The sequence below is a fragment of the Ranitomeya imitator genome, chromosome 6 (genome assembly GCF_032444005.1).
Source record: "Ranitomeya imitator isolate aRanImi1 chromosome 6, aRanImi1.pri, whole genome shotgun sequence".
NCBI classification, from domain to species: domain Eukaryota; kingdom Metazoa; phylum Chordata; class Amphibia; order Anura; family Dendrobatidae; genus Ranitomeya; species Ranitomeya imitator.
In genome coordinates this window covers 83,528,446-83,551,265 of record NC_091287.1, presented here as the reverse complement: position 1 = coordinate 83,551,265, position 22,820 = coordinate 83,528,446, and the positions used below count along the sequence as shown (strand labels likewise).

The 22,820-nt window shown below is 40.9% G+C and overlaps 1 protein-coding gene across 2 annotated transcripts in view; it reads left to right on the top strand.

Moving 5' to 3' along the window:
* HDAC9 (histone deacetylase 9) overlaps positions 1 to 22,820 on the top strand; it is a 774,871-nt gene that overhangs the window by 592,382 nt on the left and 159,669 nt on the right. For both annotated transcript variants that reach the window (XM_069729825.1, XM_069729826.1), the window contains one exon: positions 18,861 to 19,099. In XM_069729825.1, coding sequence (XP_069585926.1) covers positions 18,861 to 19,099 — 239 coding nt within the window. The remainder of the gene's footprint in view (positions 1 to 18,860; positions 19,100 to 22,820) is intronic.

The following is a 22,820-nucleotide window of genomic DNA, read 5'->3' as shown; positions in this document are numbered from 1 at the left end:
TACCCTCACTCTGCCTCTTGAACTTGCTATCCACTCTGAAAAACAGCTCAACTGTATCCTGCTTTGGCAAGTCAGCCTGTCAGCTCACTGTGGTGTCATGTTACACAATCAATTATATTTTGTGGGAGTGAGGGGGATTAGGAGTGAAGAGCAGGAGAAGACAATCAGAGGGAGACACAGAAAAATCGTGTTGAGCTTTCTAACAAATCTTTTACCTCACCCTAACTAAACTGCTGATTACTCGTGTATAATTTCTTCTATGCTGAAGATGTTTCTCTCTGTGTGCTAAGGATTGAGGCGCAGGAATCCCTCTCTGTGTGCTATTTTGTGTATAAAAGACATCATAGCAGCTAATGTCTTCTAAAAAGCTCAGAGTCAATTGCTTAAACTAGATAAAACTAGTGTGAAAGTACAGGATATAAGTTATATAATAACCAAAAAAAATAGTGTTTTGCCTTATGGACACACATGACCGCTTATTCTGAAAAGTTACTTTAAAACACTTACTATTTTGTTTGAGTGTACGGTTCTACCCATTAGAAACCAATACAACAAAGTACATAGAGAATATGCAAACACTAGAAAAAAGTACAGATAGCACTAATATAGAAGAAAAGTTAATTTAATTCACCTGCACAATATTTCTTGTCTTTGTCTGTTTGTCTGTTTGTTTACAATGGCATATAAAAGTTTGGACACCCCTGGTCAAAATTACTGTTATTGTGAACAGTTTTGCGAGTTGAAGATTAAATTATCTCTAAAAAACCTAAAGTTAAAGATGACACATTTCATTTGTAATAAGGCAAAAAATATACGGTATATATTGTCATTTTGACGAAGAGTATCCAAACTTTTACTTTTACACTGTATCTGTCTGTATGGTTTTTACTATTTATTTTATAGAATTCTTGAAATTTAGGCGTCCCATTATCTGCACTTTAAAGCTATGGACACCTTTGATATGGAAAAGGTTGTTTGTACAAATTTCAGTCTTCAATTTGGATGACTTCATTTGTAGACTTCTTGATATGCAGTTTGTAGACTGATTGAAGTCTCAGAATTATCTTGTGTGGGAGTGTCTCCCCCATTAACATAGACTGGGTGTGAGCTCTGTGAGTATCCAGGGTGTACTGTCTCCACTTACTTTAATTCATCAACCAAGCTGCAATACTATACTTTCCTCTCTATCTACTCTCCTCCTTGTTCATAGCCTGTTTTCTCAGCCCTTCTAAGATGCTTTCCCCCTCCTCTATTGCTGATCTTTGTACAACACCCTCTTGCTATCTCTGGCACTAACAAAAATGAGCTGGGACTGTAAACAGCCATCATGAGCAGGAATTCTGATTTTTGTAACAGTTTTGCAGATCACTCAGCTGGATACAGGACATATACATTCTGCAACAGCAAAATGGAAGAACATTTTTAAAGAGGACTATTTAGAAAGTTTCTCAAAGAGAACCTGTCAACAAAAGAAAGCACTAGTATTTACCTGTAATCATAGTGCTAGTTTGCAGATAAATACAATGTTAATAATAATAATAATAATTTTATTTATATAGCGCCAACACATTCCGCAGCGCTTTACAATTTATAGAGGGGACTTGTACAGACAATAGACATTACAGCATGACAGAAATCACAGTTGAAAATAGATACCAAGAGGAGTGAGGGCCCTGCTCGCAAGCTTACAATCTATGAGGAAAAGGGAAGACACGAGAGGTGGATGTATATGTAACAATATGATATGTAACAATCTAACTATAAAGGCGGCTTCAGGGAGAAAGGAAGTTATATTCTACCTGCAGCCGATCGCTTTCATTTATTGGGACAGCACTGGGTTAGTGAACAATCAATGTTCAGTATACAGTAATGCCAAGGCAGCACCGAGCACCTGTATATGGATTGAACAGTAATTTTGTGCTGACAGAGTCCCTATAACTTGGCATTTTGAAGTAAGAAAATAATAGTAAAAATATATAGTAAAGTGTACACAATCTTTGAATACAGGTTTTTGGCAATATTAGCAGGAAATTAAAAAAATATATAATAATGTACTACTAAAGGAAACCTGTTGTTAGGGCTAGCGGAACGCACTGAGTAAATATAGATGTTTATTATTATTGATGTGTTCGCAACCCGATGTTTATCCTGGTTACCAGCGTCAACGTAAAAAAACCCAAACACTACATACTTACATTCCGTGTCTGTCCCCCGGCGCTGTGCTTCTCTTGTTGTGAATTCTGTGGTCAAGCTCCCTCCTGTGGTCATGAGTGGTACTTTGGCTGGTTCTGTCTATGAGCTTCCTCTGGTGGATGTGAGTGGGGCTGCGGCTTCTGAGCTTCCTTCCTCAGGTGACGAGCTTAAGTCGTTAGGTGCTGCTCTATTTCACTCCACCTAGTTCTTTGTTCCTGGCCTCCAGTCAATGTTCCAGTATTGGTCTTGCTTTCTCCTGGATCGTTCTTGTGGCCTGTCTGCACTGCATAAGCTAAGTTTTGCTTGTGTTACTTTTGTTTGCTATATTTTCTGTCCAGCTTGCTATATTGGTTTTTCTTGCTTGCTGGAAGCTCTGAGACGCAGAGGGAGCACCGTTAGTCGGTGCGGAGGGTCTTTTTGCGCCCTCTGCGTGGTTGTTTGTAGGTTTTTGTATTGACCGCAAAGCTATCTTTCCTATCCTCGGTCTATTCAGTAAGTCGGGCCTCTCTTTGCTAAAATCTATTTCATCTCTGTGTTTGTATTTTCATCTTTACTCACAGTCATTATATGGGGGGGGCTGCCTTTTCCTTTGGGGAATTTCTCTGAGGCATCGTAGGCTATTTTTCTATCTTCAGGGCTAGCTAGTTTCTCAGGCTGTGCCCGAGGCGCCTAGGTCTGGTCAGGAGCGCTCCACGGCTACCTCTAGTGTGGTATGATAGGATTAGGGATTGCGGTCAGCAGAGTTCCCACGTCTCAGAGCTCGTCCTATGTTAATAACTATCAGGTCACTTGTGTGCTCTTAATCACTAGGTCCATTGTGGTTCTGAATCACCAGTTCATAACATTCTCTGCACTGGCTGTGAGCGCCGGCTAGCCGGCACTGACAGTGCAGAGGAAAGCACAGCGCCGGAGGACAGACACGGAATGTAAGTATGTAGTGTTTGGTTTTTTTACGTTTACGCTGGTAACCAGGATAAACATTGGGTTGCTAAGTGCGGCCCTGCACTTAGTAACCCGATGTTTGCCCTGGTTACCAGGGGACTTCAGGATCGTTGGTCGCTGGAGAGCTGTCTGTGTGACAGCTCTCCAGCGACCAAACAGCGACGCTGCAGCGATCGACATCGTTGTCGGTATCGCTGCAGCGTCGCTTAGTGTGATGGTACCCTAAGCGCTCGAGAGCCGCCAACCTACCCTCCAGCTGCTGGATGTACCGCAAGGATTGCTGTTTATCCACCATTTACTAGCCAGACCCTGGCGCTAGTATTCTGTTAGGGCTAGCGGAACACACCGAGTAAATGTAGATGTTTATTATTATTGATGCGTTCGCAGCCTGGGGTCCACCATGCACGAGAACTTGCTGCTAGTAAATGGTGGCACTATATGGCGGTATAGACTAGCTCTGTTACCTCACAGAGTAGCCTTGAAAGGAAAACACTGCGCCCTGTTAGACTTCTCAGGAGCCCAGGCTAACTGCACAACAGAGAGCAGTCAGTGGTCATGCATGCACACAATCTCCTCACCGGAGGTGCCGGTATTCTAGGGGCTTACTTCAGCCGGGTCCCGGAATACAATCTCACATGACCACACTGGCACAAAGCACATAACTCAGAAAGATACTAGCGCATGGCCGTGCGGACATGCACACCTTATATAGCTGCAGCAACTACAGGACCTTCCAAAAAAGGACCAATGGGAAACTGCCACAGAACTTGAGCAACTTCAGGACCTTCCTAGAGTAACACTGGGAATAGCTGCAGTACCTGAGCATGTGACCCTTGATCTTCAATGAGAGATCTTACCCTGGGCATGCTCAGAAGGGGAAAAGTAGGACTTAGTCCCAAAGACGTCTGCTCGCTGCTGACCAGTACTGGCTACAATGGCAGAAGCTGGAAGGACAGCAGTAACCCTTCGCACAGTGTCAGACTGAGCATGATGCTGGGACTGATGCCTCCACTGAGCAGGCTCCACTGCGGCAGGAGAAGAATAGGAGACCACAGCGGAGATGGCTCGAGATTCCCCCTGTGCAAAGGCAGGAACTCGACCCCTAACACCTGTCATGTGAAAAAAATGATATTAACCTGCAGATGTGGGGTTAATCTGCAGATTAATAGTGTTCTGAACCTGCCCTGTTCTTCCACTAATCTTTTATCTCCTGGCAACATTTAGCTTTCAGTCAAAGGGATGAGCCGGCACTGCTTCAGTAATTGCTCAGTGCATAGTGAGCATTGGCTATAACAGCACCTCCTGCACTGATTGATAGCTGGCCAAGCTTTAGGGCCGACTGTTAGTCAGTGCCAGGGGCACGGTTACAGCCAACACTCACTATACACTGAGCAATGACTGAAGCCACGCCGGCAGCACCCCTGTGACTGAAAGCCAAGTCTGTTGAGAGGAATAAAGTTATTTTTCTCCTGGCAGCGGGGCTCTTAGCTCAGGCACTGGGCAGGATCAGAACACTATTAACTTGCAGATTAACCCCATATCTGCAGGGTAATACAGTTTTTTACATAACAGGATCTCTTTATTGATAATGCAATCCTTTCAGTATTGAAGTTTGCAAGAAAATATTACTTTCATCCAGTTTTTCAATTAATCTTTGCAATATCAGAATCTGGGAACGACCCCTGTACATTACATTCCATGACCAAAATATAGATGCTGTTACGTGAATAGGAGCAAAGGAAATGCAAAGTGACATTTTCTTTGAATAGAGATATTATATGTCACATCTGTCATCTTGAAAACACGTAAATTTAAAAAGAACACTACTTGAGAAACAAATACCTTCTTATTGAAAACTGAGTGCTGCTAAATCTCCGCGCCGCTGACGTGTGTGGAGTACACTTTCACATAATGTCTTGTGTGTCAAACAAGGAATTATGTAGAAATCTTATAGTATTACAAAGTATATGCCAATGCTAATAACTCTGCATTAATATTACATTACATTGGTATTAATAACATGGTTTTCAGAGGGTGGTCCAAGATCAGAATTACAATTGGACAGGCTGTGAACGCATAATGTATGAAGCTATAATTAAATAAATCCTGAGTGCTTTAAAGGGGAATTTTGAGATTTATTTTTTACATTCTGCTTAAAACTGCATAGAATTTTGTAGTTTTGCACATAAGCTTTTATATATACAGTTTTGCTCAAAAGTTTACATACCCCGGCAGAGCTTTTTCTTTCTTGTCCTTTTTTCAGATAATATGAATGATAACACAACAACTTTTTCTCCACTCATGGTAAGTGGTTGGGTGAAGCCATTTTTTGTCCAACTACTGTGTTTTCCCTTTTTAAATCATAATGCAAGCAAAAACATCCAAATGACCCTGATCAAAAGTTCACATACCCTGGTGATTTTGGCCTGATAACTTGCACAGAAGTTGAGACAAATGGGTTTGAATGGCTGCTAAAGGAAAATCCTCACCTGTGACCTGTTTGCTTGTAATCAGTGTGTGTGCATAAAAGCTGAGTGAGTTTCTAGGATCCAGACAGACTATTGCATCTTGCATTCAGTTCTGGTGACTGTGGTGGCCAGGTCATCTGGTGTAGCACCCCATCACTCTTCTTCTTGGTCAAATAGCCCTTACACAGCCTGGAGGTGTGTTTGGGGTCATTGTCCTGTTGAAAAATAAATGATGGTCCAACTAAACGCAAACCGGATGGAATAGCATGCCGCTGCAAGATGTTGTGGTCGCCATGCTGGTTCAGTATGCCTTCAATTTTGAATAAATCCCCAACAGTGTCACCAGCAAAGTACCCCCACACCATCACACCTCCTCCTCCATGCTTCACGGTGGGAACCAGGAATGTAGAGTCCATCCGTTCACCTTTTCTGCGTCGTAGAAAGACACGGTGGTTGGAACCAAACATCTCAAATTTGGACTCATCAGACCAGCACAGATTTCCACTGGTCTAATGTCCATTCCTTGTGTTCTTTAGCCAAAACAAGTCTCTTCTGCTTGTTGCCTGTCCTTAGCAGTGGTTTCCTAGCAGCTATTTTACCATGAAGGCCTGCTGCACAAAGTCTCCTCTTAACAGTTGTTGTAGAGATGTGTCTGCTGCTAGACCTATGTGTGGTATTGACCTGGTCTCTAATCTGAGCTGCTGTTAACCTGCGATTTCTGAGGCTGGTGACTTGGATAAACTTATCCTCAGAAGCAGAGGTGACTCTTGGTCTTCCTTTCCTAGGAAGTTCCTCATGTGAGCTAGTTTCTATGTAGCGCTTGATGGTTTTTGCCACTGCACTTGGGGACACTTTCAAAGTTTGCCCAATTTTTCGGACTGACTGACCTTCATTTCTTAAAGTAATGATGGCCACTCACTTATCTTTACTTAGCTGCTTTTTTCTTGCCATAATACACATTCTAACAGTCTATTTAGTAGGACTATCTGCTGTGTATCCACCAGACTTCTGCACAACACAACTGATGGTCCCAACCCCATTTATAAGGCAAGAAATCCCACTTATTAAACCTGACAGGGCACACCTGTGAAGTGAAAACCATTCCCGGTGACTGCCTCTTGAAGCTCATCAAGAGAATGCCAAGAGTGCGCAAAGCAGTCATCAATGCAAGAGGTGGGTACATTGAAGAACCTAGAATATAAGACATAATTTCAGTTGTTCCACCCTTTTTTGTTAAGTATATAATTCCACATGTGTTAAATCATAGTTTTGATGCCTTCAGTGTGAATTTACAATTTTCATAGTCATAAAAATACAGAAAAATCTTTAAATGAGAAGGTGTGTCCAAACTTTTGGTCTGTACTATATATATATATATATATATATACACGATATATATATATATATATATATATATATATATATATATATATATATATATATATGTATATTTGTGGTACCACTAACTTTAGTTTTTTCTGAATTCTTTAACTAAGGGTCTATCCATGTGTTCTAGGGATATAAGCTCAATTTGTTTTTGAGATGTAGTACTGTACCGTATTAATAGCAGATCTACCCTGACCTGGACCTTGGATTAGGGAAAAAAGGATTGAACCACCCCTTAAATTGAAATTGAAAATGAGAGAAAGCATATGAATGACTACATAAACACATGCCCTATCCATGAACTCAAAGACCTGGGTTATCTCCTAGTGGTACATGTACTCTAGGGTATACTTGCAATACATTGATGCTGTATTATTATTTTTCAGAATATTGTATGATTACAGCATTGTGGGCACTTTGATGTCTATGATTTGATTGGCCTATGACATGCTGAACTTATAGAGGGCCATTCAGAGCTTTGGACCCACTCTATTATCCAGAGTGGATCCCACTTTGGCAGACTTGGCCCTTCTATTTATTACATGGTCACGAGGGAATAGTTACTGAGATTGTTGAGGTAGGATTAGCTAGCGGGCCTTAGGTGGCCCAGAAGTCCTTTTTTGACATATGAGAAGACATCAGTAATTGCAAATGGCACATGATAGCTGGAGCCTGGCTTCCTTTTTACTTTTGCATGGGAGCCCAAGAGCTTTAAATGGGTTTTCAGGTTTCTGAAAACACCTGTCCCATGGCTGCAGATTGTTTTTCAAAAACAAACTGAGATTTACTGACCCTCCTAGCGCTGAATCTCCATTGTTACTGTCTGCAGTCAATCAGTGAGCTCAGCAGCTCTGAGCACTTGTGCCATCAAACAGGCAGATCTTCTGAGTTCACTGATTGGCTGCAGCGCTTTCAATGTGACATCAGCTCTGCAAATAATAACAGACAACGGGAGCAGCAGAGACTCAATGCTGGATCCGCGGCCAATGAGTAATTGGTGTAATGAAGTTTATTTTTCTAATTTCAAAACTGCAGTAGTTAAGAAGGGTTTTCCAAAATGGAAAAGCCCTTTAAAATATGCCTTTTTGTATTATGTTATTAAATTGAATGGCCAGTATTTAATACTACTTTCCCCCATTTGGGACATAGTGTATGGCCAGCTATAGCTTCCCCAAGCGATAGCAGGTAGTTTTAGGTAATTACAGGATCATGAACCATAGGGATCAGAATCAGTATAAATCATGCTCTGAATACATTTTTGGATTAACCCTTTAGTATTGATCACAGTTGGTTCCGGAAATGTCACATGACCCATTCTGCCAGAACCACAGAGAGGGTTATACTATAATAGATGGTTTTTATACTATAATAGTATTTCAATTTTCAATATTAAAGGAATTGTGTCACATAATTCATGTAGCCTGGACCACGCTTGGGGTGACATACCTCTTGGACTAGTCACCTTGTCCCCAACTTTGAACTATGCTTGCCTTTGAAACGTCGCAGTGTGGTTCATCGAGAGTGAATGATTTTATTTTGAAAATTGGATTACTATTATAATATAAAATCATAACACCATCCACCTCCCTTTACTAGTTATTTTCATCTACTTTAAGGACGTTGTCAGGATCTGGTGTTTCTCAGCTGCAGTATCGTCACAATGTCACATCCCCTTTCCTTTCCTGGGGTCAGCTAGAAAGTAAATGTCACAGATATTTTTATCAATTTTCAAAGAAAATGCAAAACTTTACAACTTTGCCGAGCAAAAATAGAAGGAGAAAAATCACCTGCAATATGCTATTTTAAGGTAATGAATTCGTATTTTGGGCCGACATTGTTTGTGAATACCGAGCATTGATCAACCATGTAAATGTCTATTTGTTTTTACTTTTAATGTTTATTTTTCCACATACCTTAAAATCTACCTTTCAAACATAGTAACATAGTAACATAGTAACATAGTTAGTAAGGCCGAAAAAAGACATTTGTCCATCCAGTTCAGCCTATATTCCATCATAATAAATCCCCAGATCTACGTCCTTCTACAGAACCTAATAATTGTATGATACAATATTGTTCTGCTCCAGGAAGACATCCAGGCCTCTCTTGAACCCCTCGACTGAGTTCGCCATCACCACCTCCTCAGGCAAGCAATTCCAGATTCTCACTGCCCTAACAGTAAAGAATCCTCTTCTATGTTGGTGGAAAAACCTTCTCTCCTCCAGACGCAAAGAATGCCCCCTTGTGCCCGTCACCTTCCTTGGTATAAACAGATCCTCAGCGAGATATTTGTATTGTCCCCTTATATACTTATACATGGTTATTAGATCGCCCCTCAGTCGTCTTTTTTCTAGACTAAATAATCCTAATTTTGCTAATCTATCTGGGTATTGTAGTTCTCCCATCCCCTTTATTAATTTTGTTGCCCTCCTTTGTACTCTCTCTAGTTCCATTATATCCTTCCTGAGCACCGGTGCCCAAAACTGGACACAGTACTCCATGTGCGGTCTAACTAGGGATTTGTACAGAGGCAGTATAATGCTCTCATCATGTGTATCCAGACCTCTTTTAATGCACCCCATGATCCTGTTTGCCTTGGCAGCTGCTGCCTGGCACTGGCTGCTCCAGGTAAGTTTATCATTAACTAGGATCCCCAAGTCCTTCTCCCTGTCAGATTTACCCAGTGGTTTCCCGTTCAGTGTGTAATGGTGATATTGATTCCCTCTTCCCATGTGTATAACCTTACATTTATCATTGTTAAACCTCATCTGCCACCTTTCAGCCCAAGTTTCCAACTTATCCAGATCCATCTGTAGCAGAATACTATCTTCTCTTGTATTAACTGCTTTACATAGTTTTGTATCATCTGCAAATATCGATATTTTACTGTGTAAACCTTCTACCAGATCATTAATGAATATGTTGAAGAGAACAGGTCCCAATACTGACCCCTGCGGTACCCCACTGGTCACAGCGACCCAGTTAGAGACTATACCATTTATAACCACCCTCTGCTTTCTATCACTAAGCCAGTTACTAACCCATTTACACACATTTTCCCCCAGACCAAGCATTCTCATTTTGTGTACCAACCTCTTGTGCGGCACGGTATCAAACGCTTTGGAAAAATCGAGATATACCACGTCCAATGACTCACCGTGGTCCAGTCTATAGCTTACCTCTTCATAAAAACTGATTAGATTGGTTTGACAGGAGCGATTTCTCATAAACCCATGCTGATATGGAGTTAAACAGTTATTCTCATTGAGATAATCCAGAATAACATCCCTCAGAAACCCTTCAAATATTTTACCAACAATAGAGGTTAGACTTACTGGCCTATAATTTCCAGGTTCACTTTTAGAGCCCTTTTTGAATATTGGCACCACATTTGCTATGCGCCAGTCCTGCGGAACAGACCCTGTCGCTATAGAGTCACTAAAAATAAGAAATAATGGTTTATCTATTACATTACTTAGTTCTCTTAGTACTCGTGGGTGTATGCCATCCGGACCCGGAGATTTATCTATTTTAATCTTATTTAGCCGGTTTCGCACCTCTTCTTGGGTTAGATTGGTGACCCTTAATATAGGGTTTTCATTGTTTCTTGGGATTTCACCTAGCATTTCATTTTCCACCGTGAATACCGTGGAGAAGAAGGTGTTTAATATGTTAGCTTTTTCCTCGTCATCTACAACCATTCTTTCCTCACTATTTTTTAAGGGGCCTACATTTTCAGTTTTTATTCTTTTACTATTGATATAGTTGAAGAACAGTTTGGGATTAGTTTTACTCTCCTTAGCAATGTGCTTCTCTGTTTCCTTTTTGGCAGCTTTAATTAGTTTTTTAGATAAAGTATTTTTCTCCCTATAGTTTTTTAGAGCTTCAATGGTGCCATCCTGCTTTAGTAGTGCAAATGCTTTCTTTTTACTGTTAATTGCCTGTCTTACTTCTTTGTTTAGCCACATTGGGTTTTTCCTATTTCTAGTCCTTTTATTCCCACAAGGTATAAACCGCTTACACTGCCTATTTAGGATGTTCTTAAACATTTCCCATTTATTATCTGTATTCTCATTTCTGAGGATATTGTCCCAGTCTACCAGATTAAGGGCATCTCTAAGCTGTTCAAACTTTGCCTTCCTAAAGTTCAATGTTTTTGTGACTCCCTGACAAGTCCCCCTAGTGAAAGACAGGTGAAACTGCACAATATTGTGGTCGCTATTTCCTAAATGCCCAACCACCTGCAGATTTGTTATTCTGTCAGGTCTATTAGATAGTATTAGGTCTAAAAGTGCTGCTCCTCTGGTTGGATTCTGCACCAATTGTGAAAGATAATTTTTCTTGGTTATTAGCAGAAACCTGTTGCCTTTATGGGTTTCACAGGTTTCTGTTTCCCAGTTAATATCCGGGTAGTTAAAGTCCCCCATAACCAGGACCTCATTATGGGTTGCAGCTTCATCTATCTGCTTTAGAAGTAGACTTTCCATGCTTTCTGTTATATTTGGGGGTTTGTAACAGACCCCAATGAGAATTTTGTTACCATTTTTCCCTCCATGAATTTCAACCCATATGGACTCGACATCCTCATTCCCTTCGCAAATATCCTCCCTTAAAGTGGACTTTAGACAAGACTTTACATAGAGACAAACCCCTCCTCCTCTCCGATTTTTACGATCCTTTCTAAACAGACTGTAACCCTGTAAGTTAACTGCCCAGTCATAGCTTTCATCTAACCATGTCTCGGTTATTCCCACTATGTCAAAGTTACCTGTAGATATTTCTGCTTCTAGTTCTTCCATCTTGTTTGTCAGGCTTCTGGCGTTTGCGAGCATGCAGTTTAGAGGATTTTGTTTTGTTCCAATCTCCTCACTGTGGATTGTTTTAGAAATGTTCTTACCTCCCTTCTGAGTATGTTTTCCTGCTAAGCATCTAATATTTTTAATTATAGAAATTTTAATTTCTTTAAGAGATTGTCATATTTTGCCGATTGTATCTCAAAAGCTGCAAACTCTAAAAATACAATCTGCTCAAAAGGCACGGTGCATAGAATTGCCAAGGCAGTCAGTGCTACGAGGGCGGCAGATTTAACCTTGTGCAACGTTAGGCCTAAATTTACAATTGAAAGGGCACCTGTTACTCGATTCATGCTGCCCAAACCACAGACCTCATTACCAAGAGCCGGACTGCATCATTAGGTTCTGAAATACTGTGGTGTTTCCTAGAAAACATTGTTTGAAAAGCTGACCCTAAACTAAAGGAAGAGTCCTGTCTAGTCTGGTCCTGTCGCCTGGCCGTCTTCTCCCACCACAATTGTATCCAGTCTCTGGAATCTGCTTTGTGTTACATCGAACTTCTATTAGATTCATGCTGCTTGAACCATGTGCAGCAAGAATCAAAGCCAGGTACGTCTCACACACAGAAAGCATAGTTTTAACAGCTGGCCAAGGACTATAGGGAGAGACCTTGTACTAATGTGGCATAAGTTTTCATTAACTTTATGGAAGGGCCCCATTACACCCATGCCCCATCCATGCTACACCCATATTGGTGTAGCTGGCTGATGCTGGCGGGTAAATGGCAAATGTTGTAATATTTTTTACACAGCTTCAAAATTCGCAAAAAATATTGTGACTTATCAAGGAGTTTACACCAAAATTCTGGCATAAACACCTTAATAAATCAGGCCTTATGTGTTCTTTGAATGAATTTGGCTCATCATACTCCACAAATTGCCAATCTTGATGACTCAGAGCCATATTGTGTATTTTTTATGTTAACTACATTCATTGGGGTGCCAGTAGGGGGGCACTTTTGTCATCAGCTATTTGCCCCTTTATTAATTCCAAACTAAAAATGTATGAAACTTTCTAAAAAAAACCCTTTTTGTTTAACTCCCTAATTATTTTCAAAATCTCTACTTGCTGTCAGTTTATAAAAACTTTGTTGTTTACACCCAGAAGCTAGAAAAGTTTTCTAGGCGCAAAAATGTATACCTATAAAGTTAGCAACATAAAAAATAGTTTCATAACTTGTCTCTAGTATAAGATTTCTCTCCGTCTGTGTGTTCTAATCCCTGCATGGCCCAAACTCTATGTTGAAGTTTTCTTGAGGGACAAAATATTATTTTATTTAATAGTAGTGGATGATTGGAGCAAACCTTCAGTAGATGTGGCTGGAAAATCAACATTAGTAATGAAGCCAAACATGTCTGGGATAAGATACATCTATCCTAAGATAAAAAATAAAGGCTATAATATGAGGGCAGACTATATGGGCAATCTTTTGTGTTTCCAAAAGAACGTTATAGATCAATTGATCAAAGGGATTTGACTTGCATAGTTTTCGCAGTGCAAGCTGCTCCTTACTGTATTCCCCCCCCCCCCTTGTACTTGCCTCTACTTGTACTTATGGTACAAGGGCAAAAATAATTAAAGAGAAATGAAAGGAGAATGTTGTGATGCTGCTTGGGATGAGGAAAGGCAAACTGAGGGGCTAAGGGGTGATAATATGTCACAAATAAATTGCTAGAGTTTGTAGTTCCCAGGGGCGCATCACCGGCCACTGAGATGGAAATTGAAGAATTTTCCAGATCCAAACGTCGGGTAAAGAGACAATTTTAAAGACTCTACAACAGAATTTAGGGCTCATACTCACTTGCGAGCAAAACGCACGAGTGCAATCCGATAAAAAATCGGATTGCACTCGGACCAATGTTATTCAATAGGTGACATCTCATTTGCGATTTTTTTCTCAGCCGAAATCGGACTGAGAAAAAAATCGCAGCATGCTGCGATTTGCTGCGAGTCTCGGATGAGACTCGGCAATGCAAGTCAATGGGTGCGAGAAAAAAAACGCACGAAATACAGACCATCCGTTTTCCGCCCGTTTTTTACAGATACCTTACCATTCTGTGGCATACAACACTGTAAATGGTCCTGTAAATGATTGTACAAAAATAGTTGCAGAGAAAAAAAACGCATTGCATGCGGATGTCATACGGATGTAAAACGGATGGTGCATTTAAAAATCGCATTGAACTCGCATGACAATCGCATGACAATCGCATGGTTTGCATCCAATTTTTTCAGTCCAGATTGCGGACCATTTTTTTTTTCTCGCAAGTGAGTATGAGCCCTAAGGGTAATTATGGTGACTGGAAAACCCATTCAAAACCTATATCTTCAACTTCTCGCAGCTAACAGGTTATTACTATGGCACCCAGTTTAGGCAATCTGCTTTGTGTTACGATATGTGTACTTATATAGTATTTGCAGCAGAAATCTCTGCACAAAAATGCTGCAGTTTACAGTACCATCAAAATGAAGATTAATTAAATCTTATGTATACGCTGCTTAAGTTTACGAAGCAGTTTCATATCTGCAGTATGTCAATTCTTTCAGCACTTTTGCAGCGTTTTTCACCCATTGAAATGAATAAGGAAAAAATGCATGAAAATCTCATGCAACATGCATAAAAAAGTCTTAACACACATGTATTTTGTGTAGCTTTTATGCTGCTAAGAGATGTATTTTTGTTGCTGAAATGTCAGCTGAAAGTATTCAACGTGTGCACACACCCTTGAAGGAAATCTCTCAATAGATTCAGCTTGCAGAACCACTGGAAGCGGGAATCAGAAAGTGTTTCTAGCCAAGTATATTTTACTCTAAAACCCTGCTTTCAAAGAAAACATAATTTGAAAAGCCGGCTGGGGACTATAGGCAGACCCCTGACTAGTCCGGTGCGAGCTCCTTGTGGGCTTCGCCCCTGCCCCACCCAGTTGATTAACAGGTCTGTCCCATGTGTGTAAACAGCGAGAGGCAAGTCAGTCAACTAGAGCTGAGCACAAAGAAACCAACAGGGACTAGTCAGGTCCTTCCTTATTGTATAGTCTCTGGCTGGCTTTTCAAGCAGTTTTTTCTAAAATTCTACAGTCTCATATACCTCATATACGCTTGCTTGAACTGTGAATGTTGGATGTGTGAAACCAGGTAAAGGGATTGTACAGGACTATTTTTTGCTTTTACTATGGACCTAAAAACTAACTGTTCTACCAAGCACCAGCTCAGAGTAGTTACCGACCGCTCCTGCCGGTGATTCAGCTGCTCCACATCCACAGAGCAGCTCTTTCTCTTCCAGACTGTTATGTTGACTTGGGAGTGCCTGCCGATGTCTTCTTGATTGACAGCCAGCTCTCCACACTTAGGCAACAGAGAGGCGGCTGTCAATCAGCATGATGTCAGCAGTTTCGCTTTGTCAACAGAGCAGAGTGTGGAAGAGAAGCCGCTGCTCTGTCAGCATGATGACAGCAGACATGCTGGCTACTACCTGCCTGTTAGTACCTAGGCACATAGTTAAAAAAAATAACATTTCCAGATTACCCCTTTAAGTGTAAAGAAATAATATCTCCTCTTCCAACCTAAATGTCTGATTCACAATCACATATGACATCGACATGGAAATAATGTCAGCTTCTAGGACAAGTGCACAATTTTTGACTGTCTCATTGGCGATAATGCCATCAGATGTTTTCCATATAACATATTGTACCACATTGTACCATGTTCACCTGCCACAATAGGTTATTATGAGTGAGGCCGATATCTGCCTCCTATTTATGTTGTTTTGTGATGCGGGAAAGTGACAAAGGTTAAATGTTTGGCTACTCTCACATACAGACAGATGGTTCTCCTCTGGCTAATTCAAAGGTTGCCATGTTAATTATTATAATTAAGCTGTGTATGAAAAACCTTGGCCCTTTGTTTGGGATTTGGTGATGTGGCGCAGAGTACAAGCACAAAGGAGACATGCGATCAGCGAGCGGTATCGAGCTGCTATTATTGCTTCTCGCAGGGCATATTATCCTGTCATAGGAGATGTAACAAAATCTATCTCTCACTTCAAGATGATAAGGCTTTGTCACTTGCAACACAATTACTGTTAAAAATAGAAAGACGCATTGAATCGGATTGTGACTTGCGGGGAGGAAGCCATTGTCCAGCTTGGCGTGACTCATCCGCGGGGCCGCAGTCGGCCCTCACGTAGCTGTCAGTTTACTGATTGCCATCATTCCCTCACTCCCTGCCTTTGATGAAATATTCATGCCTTTGCTATGCTCTCAGCAAGTACTATTGATTTCTTGTGTAAACGGAGCTATATTTAGTCTAGACAAATGGAATGTGGATTGCCGCTGAATGAATTGGATGGAGGGCCGGGCTCTTGCCTTCTTTTAGCTTCCAATTCAAGGCTATTATTTATAATCATGAGTAGTTTTTGTGAGCTTAAGAGTGATTTTTCACCATTTAATGATTAGTCTGGAAAACCAAACCAAACAGTTTAGGAGGAATTATTTCAGCAGAGTAAAAAGTCAACCAATTTGTCTTCCACTTTTTCAATGACAGGACAATAGAACTTTGTGTTTTGTCCACATTTGACTTTTACTGACGTTGTACTTTTATTTCACTTTTTTTTTCTAAAAATAGTCAAAATTGATGAACTACAACTCCTGGCATATTTTATCACAAAAAATTGAGCATTTTCTCTGACCAAGAGTGTAAAATCGCAAAGATAATTATTAGGTTTGGCCCAATTTACTATTGCATTGGTGGGTTGCACCTTTTTTAGTAACTTTATTCTTGGCATCATCATTTTAAAGACAGTTTTGATCTGTCAGAAAACTCATCCACAATAAATTAGGGGTGGGATGCTAGAACTTGCAGAGATAGTGATATTAATCATATATAATTAATGAGTGCCAGGACAAGGAGTATTCCAGGGTAAATTATAGACTAAAGGAGGAAAGAGCTCCATTGTAAAAAAAATTGGGAATTCTATGTAGACTTGTCCAGTGAATCAGTCTGTGTGAGTAGAGAAATTCAGTAGTACAGAAGAGCCAGAAATCTGTGAGGAGGCTGAAATAACTCATCGCTTGTCATTCTTGTCCCCTTTTTAGTTTGATACTGATATGAGTCTTTGGCTGCGTTGCCACTTGCGAGTTCAGTTCGAGAAACTCGCGCATCAATACCTGGCACTGCCGCTGGCACTCAGGACTGGAGCATTCAGCTGCATGTATTTCTATGCAGCTGAATGCTCTGGTCCGAACCACCGGCGGCAGTCTCGGGAATTGATGCGAGAGTCTCTCGCGAGTTTCTCGCATTGAAGTCGTAAGTGTGACCTCGGCCATTCTCAAATGCTAGTCTCCAGTACTCCTCTGATGGCCCCAACTGTATGCTCACCGTATTCCTTTTTCTCCTTGTCCATTCCTATAGTTCTCCACTCACACTGTTCCAATGATCTGTGGTGGCTCCTGGGTTAACATGTTATCTCAAATTGCCAGATTCAGAACCACGGGTAGAGTCCAACCCAAGCCCCAAGAGGAAAGAGTTTATACAGAACTGAGAGTTCTAGATACTGTCAAAGAGAAGCAAGGGAGCAAAATGAAGGCTCTATCACAAGTGATAAACCACCAGCAATAGTTCCCTCCAGCTGCCCAGATACTAGGGAGCCATAGATGATGCTAGAGAACTGGGATGATTTCAGCAGCAGAAACATAGAGATTGACTGTTCCAAGAGTTGCGCATGGCTAGACTTGGTTTTGGCAGTTAACCATTGGCACAGCAATTCCCTTGTCAATATCATTGTTATCTGGTCCTTATACTTAAAGGGAACCTGTCACCTGAATTTGACGGGACCGGTTTTCGGTCATATGGGCAGAGTTTTCGGGTGTTTGATTCACACTTTCCTGACCCGCTAGCTGCATGCTGGCCGCAATATTGGATTGAAGTTCATTCTATGTCCTCCGTAGTACACGCCTGCGCAAGGTAAGATTGCCTTGCGCAGGCGTAAACTACGGAGGACATAGAATGAACTTCAATCCAATATTGCGGCCAGCATGCAGCTAGCGGGTAAGGAAAGTGTGAATCAAACACCCGAAAACTCCGCCCATATGACCAAAAACCGGTCCCGCCAAATTCAGGTGACAGGCTCCCTTTAAAGGGGTTATCCTGAACTATTATTATTATTATTATTATTAATTTATATAGCACCATTAGTTCCATAGTGCTGTACATGAGAAAGGGGTTACATACAGGGTTATAGATATCGTTTACAGTAAACTATATTAATTTCAGACTATCATAAAGACTGAAATAGCTTATATATGAATGATCATAACTGCAATTGTACAGCGATAATAATTTAAAAATACTTATTTACAAGTTACCTTTTACATGTAGAATATTTATGGTAAGACACTGAATTTGTGCTTACAATTTAATTATATTTTTACTGTCCGTGATGAGGTCATTTTGCACTTTTATTATTGTTATTCACACCCATTAACCCATTAATGTTACCAGCTATAAGCATCATTAAGATCCTAAAAATAATTGATATGTGCAAACAGGTTATCCCATATTAGATGTCTATGGAGCACTTGGAGTTGATAGCCTTGAACTATCTAACTGTGGTTGAGGACAGAATGCCAACAGGAACCTTTGGAAATGGCATTGTTTTACTTGCATCATCTTTGTGGTCATTCTGATAGAGTTATATTACAATAAAATTGTCTCCTGGAGGCTGTAAGCATAAGCACAGAAGCATTTCAGTGCCCAAACACGTAAGTCATTATTGAATCATTTGATGAAGCTTGGGTGATCCAAGTACTGGAGTTGTAAAATGGACCTTCCAATTGAACTGTTTCTTATTAGATGCTACTAAAAGATTGCCCTCATAACTATCATATAAGTAAATTCTTTCTGTTTTTAGACAATTTTTTATCAAAATATCTAAAAAATGTTGTTTTTTTTTAATAAGTATACAATATAGATAGCAAGAGGATAATAATGGAAAATCTGTATTTGTATCTTATTTCAGATATAAAGTCTGAGGTTCCTACAGGGTTGGAACCTGTCACACCGCTGGACCTAAGGACAGATCTAAGAACAGTGATGCCAATTTTAGACCCTGTGTTGCGAGAAAAGCAGCTGCAGCAGGAGCTCCTATTAATCCAGCAGCAACAGCAAATTCAGAAGCAGCTGCTCATTGCTGAATTTCAGAAACAGCATGAAAACCTCACAAGGCAACACCAGGCCCAGCTCCAGGAGCACCTCAAGGTATCTATGTTAGTAGTTAGTTACATTATAATAAACCACAAACTGATACCATACCAGTATTGTGGATGGATTTATACAAACTGGTATTGGCACAAGCCTGAAATGAACATGAGCAGTTTAAACTATACTATTCTATGTCAATCTGAACACAATGGGCCCGATTCATTTTTGCAGTTGCCCCTTTTTTGATTAATTGTTGCTGTTTTTCTTTTAGTTTGCATTATTTTAAAGTCAGTTTCATATGAGGTTTTTTTGACGTTCGACATTGTGGACAGAGTTTGGGCTTTCCAGATGTTTTTGGCTGATGCATCAATTGCAACTTTTTAAAAAGTTGCAGAATATTTGCAAAATGTGTGCTCTATTTCCCCACTCTCTCTTTCCTGGAGTTATTTTATGTATGCCAGATATTCTGGGGCCAATTTTGTAAAATTTTAGTGGAACGATGCAACTTTTGAGCTAAATCGTTGCAAAACAGATTAAAGAAAAAATAATAAAGAACATCTTTTATTTTCCAAAAAAATCATAAACCAAGTGCACCTTTTTGAACAATTTATCACAAAAACTTAAACGAATGCCACAAGGCAAAAAATAATATTTTAGGTTTATTCAAAATGAAAGAGGCCTAATGACAAACTAGAGTCAACTGTACAGGTCCTTCTCAAAAAATTAGCATATAGTGTTAAATTTCATTATTTACCATAATGTAATGATTACAATTAAACTTTCATATATTATAGATTCATTATCCACCAACTGAAATTTGTCAGGTCTTTTATTGTTTTAATACTGATGATTTTGGCATACAACTCCTGATAACCCAAAAAACCTGTCTCAATAAATTAGCATATCAAGAAAAGGTTCTCTAAACGACCTATTACCCTAATCTTCTGAATCAACTAATTAACTCTAAACACATGCAAAAGATACCTGAGGCTTTTATAAACTCCCTGCCTGGTTCATTACTCAAAAGCCCCATCATGGGTAAAGGTACCTTCACACATAACGATATTGTTAACGATATCGTTGCTATTTGTGACGTAGCAACGATATCGTTAATGAAATCGTTATGTGTGACAGCGACCAACGATCAGGCCCCTGCTGGGAGATCGTTGGTCGCTGAATAAAGTCCAGAACTTTATTTCGTCGCTGGACTCCCTGCAGACATCGCTGGATCGGCGTGTGTGACACCGATCCAGCGATGTCTTCACTGGTAACCAGGGTAAACATCGGGTAACTAAGCGCAGGGCCGCGCTTAGTAACCCGATGTTTACCCTGGTTACCATGCTAAAAGTAAAAAAAACAAACACTAGATACTTACCTAACGCTGTCTGTCCTCCAGCGCTGTGCTCTGCACTCCTCCTGTACTGGCTGTGAGCCGGAAAGCAGAGCGGTGACGTCACCGCTGTGCTTTCCGGCTCCCAGCCAGTACAGGAGGAGAGCAGAGAAGCAGAGCGCAGCGCTGGAGGACAGACGGCTGTAGGTAAGTATCTAGTGTTTGTTTTTTTTTACTTTTAGCATGGTAACCAGGGTAAACATCGGGTTACTAAGCGCGGCCCTGCGCTTAGTTACCCGATGTTTACCCTGGTTACCGGCATCGTTGGTCGCTGGAGAGCGGTCTGTGTGACAGCTCTCCAGCGACCAAACAGCGACGCTGCAGCGATCCGGATCGTTGTCGGTATCGCTGCAGCGTCGCTTAATGTGAAGGGGCCATAAGACTAGCGACCTAACAGATGTCAAGAAGGCCATCATTGACACCCTCAAGCAAGAGGGTAAGACCCAGAAAGAAATTTCTCAACAAATAGGCTGTTCCCAGAGTGCTGTATCAAGGCACCTCAATGGTAAGTCTGTTGGAAGGAAACAATGTGGCAGAAAACGCTGTACAACGAGAAGAGGAGACCGGACCCTGAGGAAGATTGCGGAGAAGGACCGATTCCAGACCTTGGGGAACCTGAGGAAGCAGTGGACTGAGTCTGGTGTGGAAACATCCAGAGCCACCGTGCACAGGCGTGTGCAGGAAATGGGCTACAGGTGCCGCATTCCCCAGGTAAAGCCACTTTTGAACCATAAACAGCGGCAGAGGCGCCTGACCTGGGCTACAGAGAAGCAGCACTGGACTGTTGCTAAGTGGTCCCAAGTACTTTTTTCTGATGAAAGCAAATTTTGCATGTCATTCGGAAATCAAGGTGCCAGAGTCTGGAGGAAGACTGGGGAGAAGGAAATGCCAAAATGCCTGAAGTCCAGTGTCAAGTACCCACAGTCAGTGATGGTGTGGGGTGCCATGTCAGCTGCTGGTGTTGGTCCACTGTGTTTCATCAAGGGCAGGGTCAATGCAGCTAGCTATCAGGAGATTTTGGAGCACTTCATGCTTCCATCGGCTGAAATTCTTTATGGAGATGAAGATTTCATTTTTCAGCACGACCTGGCACCTGCTCACAGTGCCAAAACCACTGGTAAATGGTTTACTGACCATGGTATTACTGTGCTCAATTGGCCTGCCAACTCTCCTGACCTGAACCCCATAGAGAATCTGTGGGATATTGTGAAGAGAAAGTTGAGAGACGCAAGACCCAACACTCTGGATGAGCTTAAGGCCGCTATTGAAGCATCCTGGGCCTCCATAACATCTCAGCAGTGTCACAGGCTGATTGCCTCCATGCCACGCCGCATTGAAGCAGTAATTTCTGCAAAAGGATTCCCGACCAAGTATTGAGTGCATAACTGAACATTATTATTTGATGGTTTTTTTGTTTGTTATTAAAAAACAATTTTATTTGATTGGATGGGTGAAATATGCTAATTTATTGAGACAGGTTTTTTGGGTTATCAGGAGTTGTATGCCAAAATCATCAGTATTAAAACAATAAAAGACCTGACAAATTTCAGTTGGTGGATAATGAATCTATAATATATGAAAGTTTAATTGTAATCATTACATTATGGTAAATAATGAAATTTAACACTATATGCTAATTTTTTGAGAAGGACCTGTACTTGATTCTTTAAGAGGCTTGTTATGGATTTTATTGCAGTTTGAGACTAGAGTAAGATTTCCTGAGTAAGAACACCAAAACCCATCATGAATTAAACAAACTATGGTGTCATGACCCCATACCACCCCAGCTCCTCCAATTTTGGCAAAGCTGGGGAAATCTTGTTTGAACACGCCAAAATTTGCACCTTTTTTGCACAATTCCGCGTTTCTGACGTGATCACTTTGAGGGCCAATATCTTCTGTAAATGGTGGAATTTAAGACATTTAAGTCATGACTCTGCATGATTCTTGCCAGTTACTGAAATTAGTAAATATAATAATATTTTATTTATATAGCCCCAACATATTCTGCAGCGCTTTACAAATTATAGAGGGGACTTGTACAGACAATAGACATTACAGCATAACAGAAATCACAGTTCAAAATAGAGACCAAGAGGAATGAGGGCCCTTCTCGCAAGCTTACAAACTATGAGGAAAAGAGGAGACACGAGAGGTGGATGATAACAATTGCTTTAGTTATTAGGACCAGCCATAGTGTAAAGGCCCCTTCACATTAAGCGACGCTGCAGCGATACCGACAACGATCCGGATCGCTGCAGCGTCGCTGTTTGGTCGCTGGAGAGCTGTCACACAGACCGCTCTCCAGCGACCAACGATGCCGGTAACCAGGGTAAACATCGGGTAACTAAGCGCAGGGCCGCGCTTAGTAACCCGATGTTTACCCTG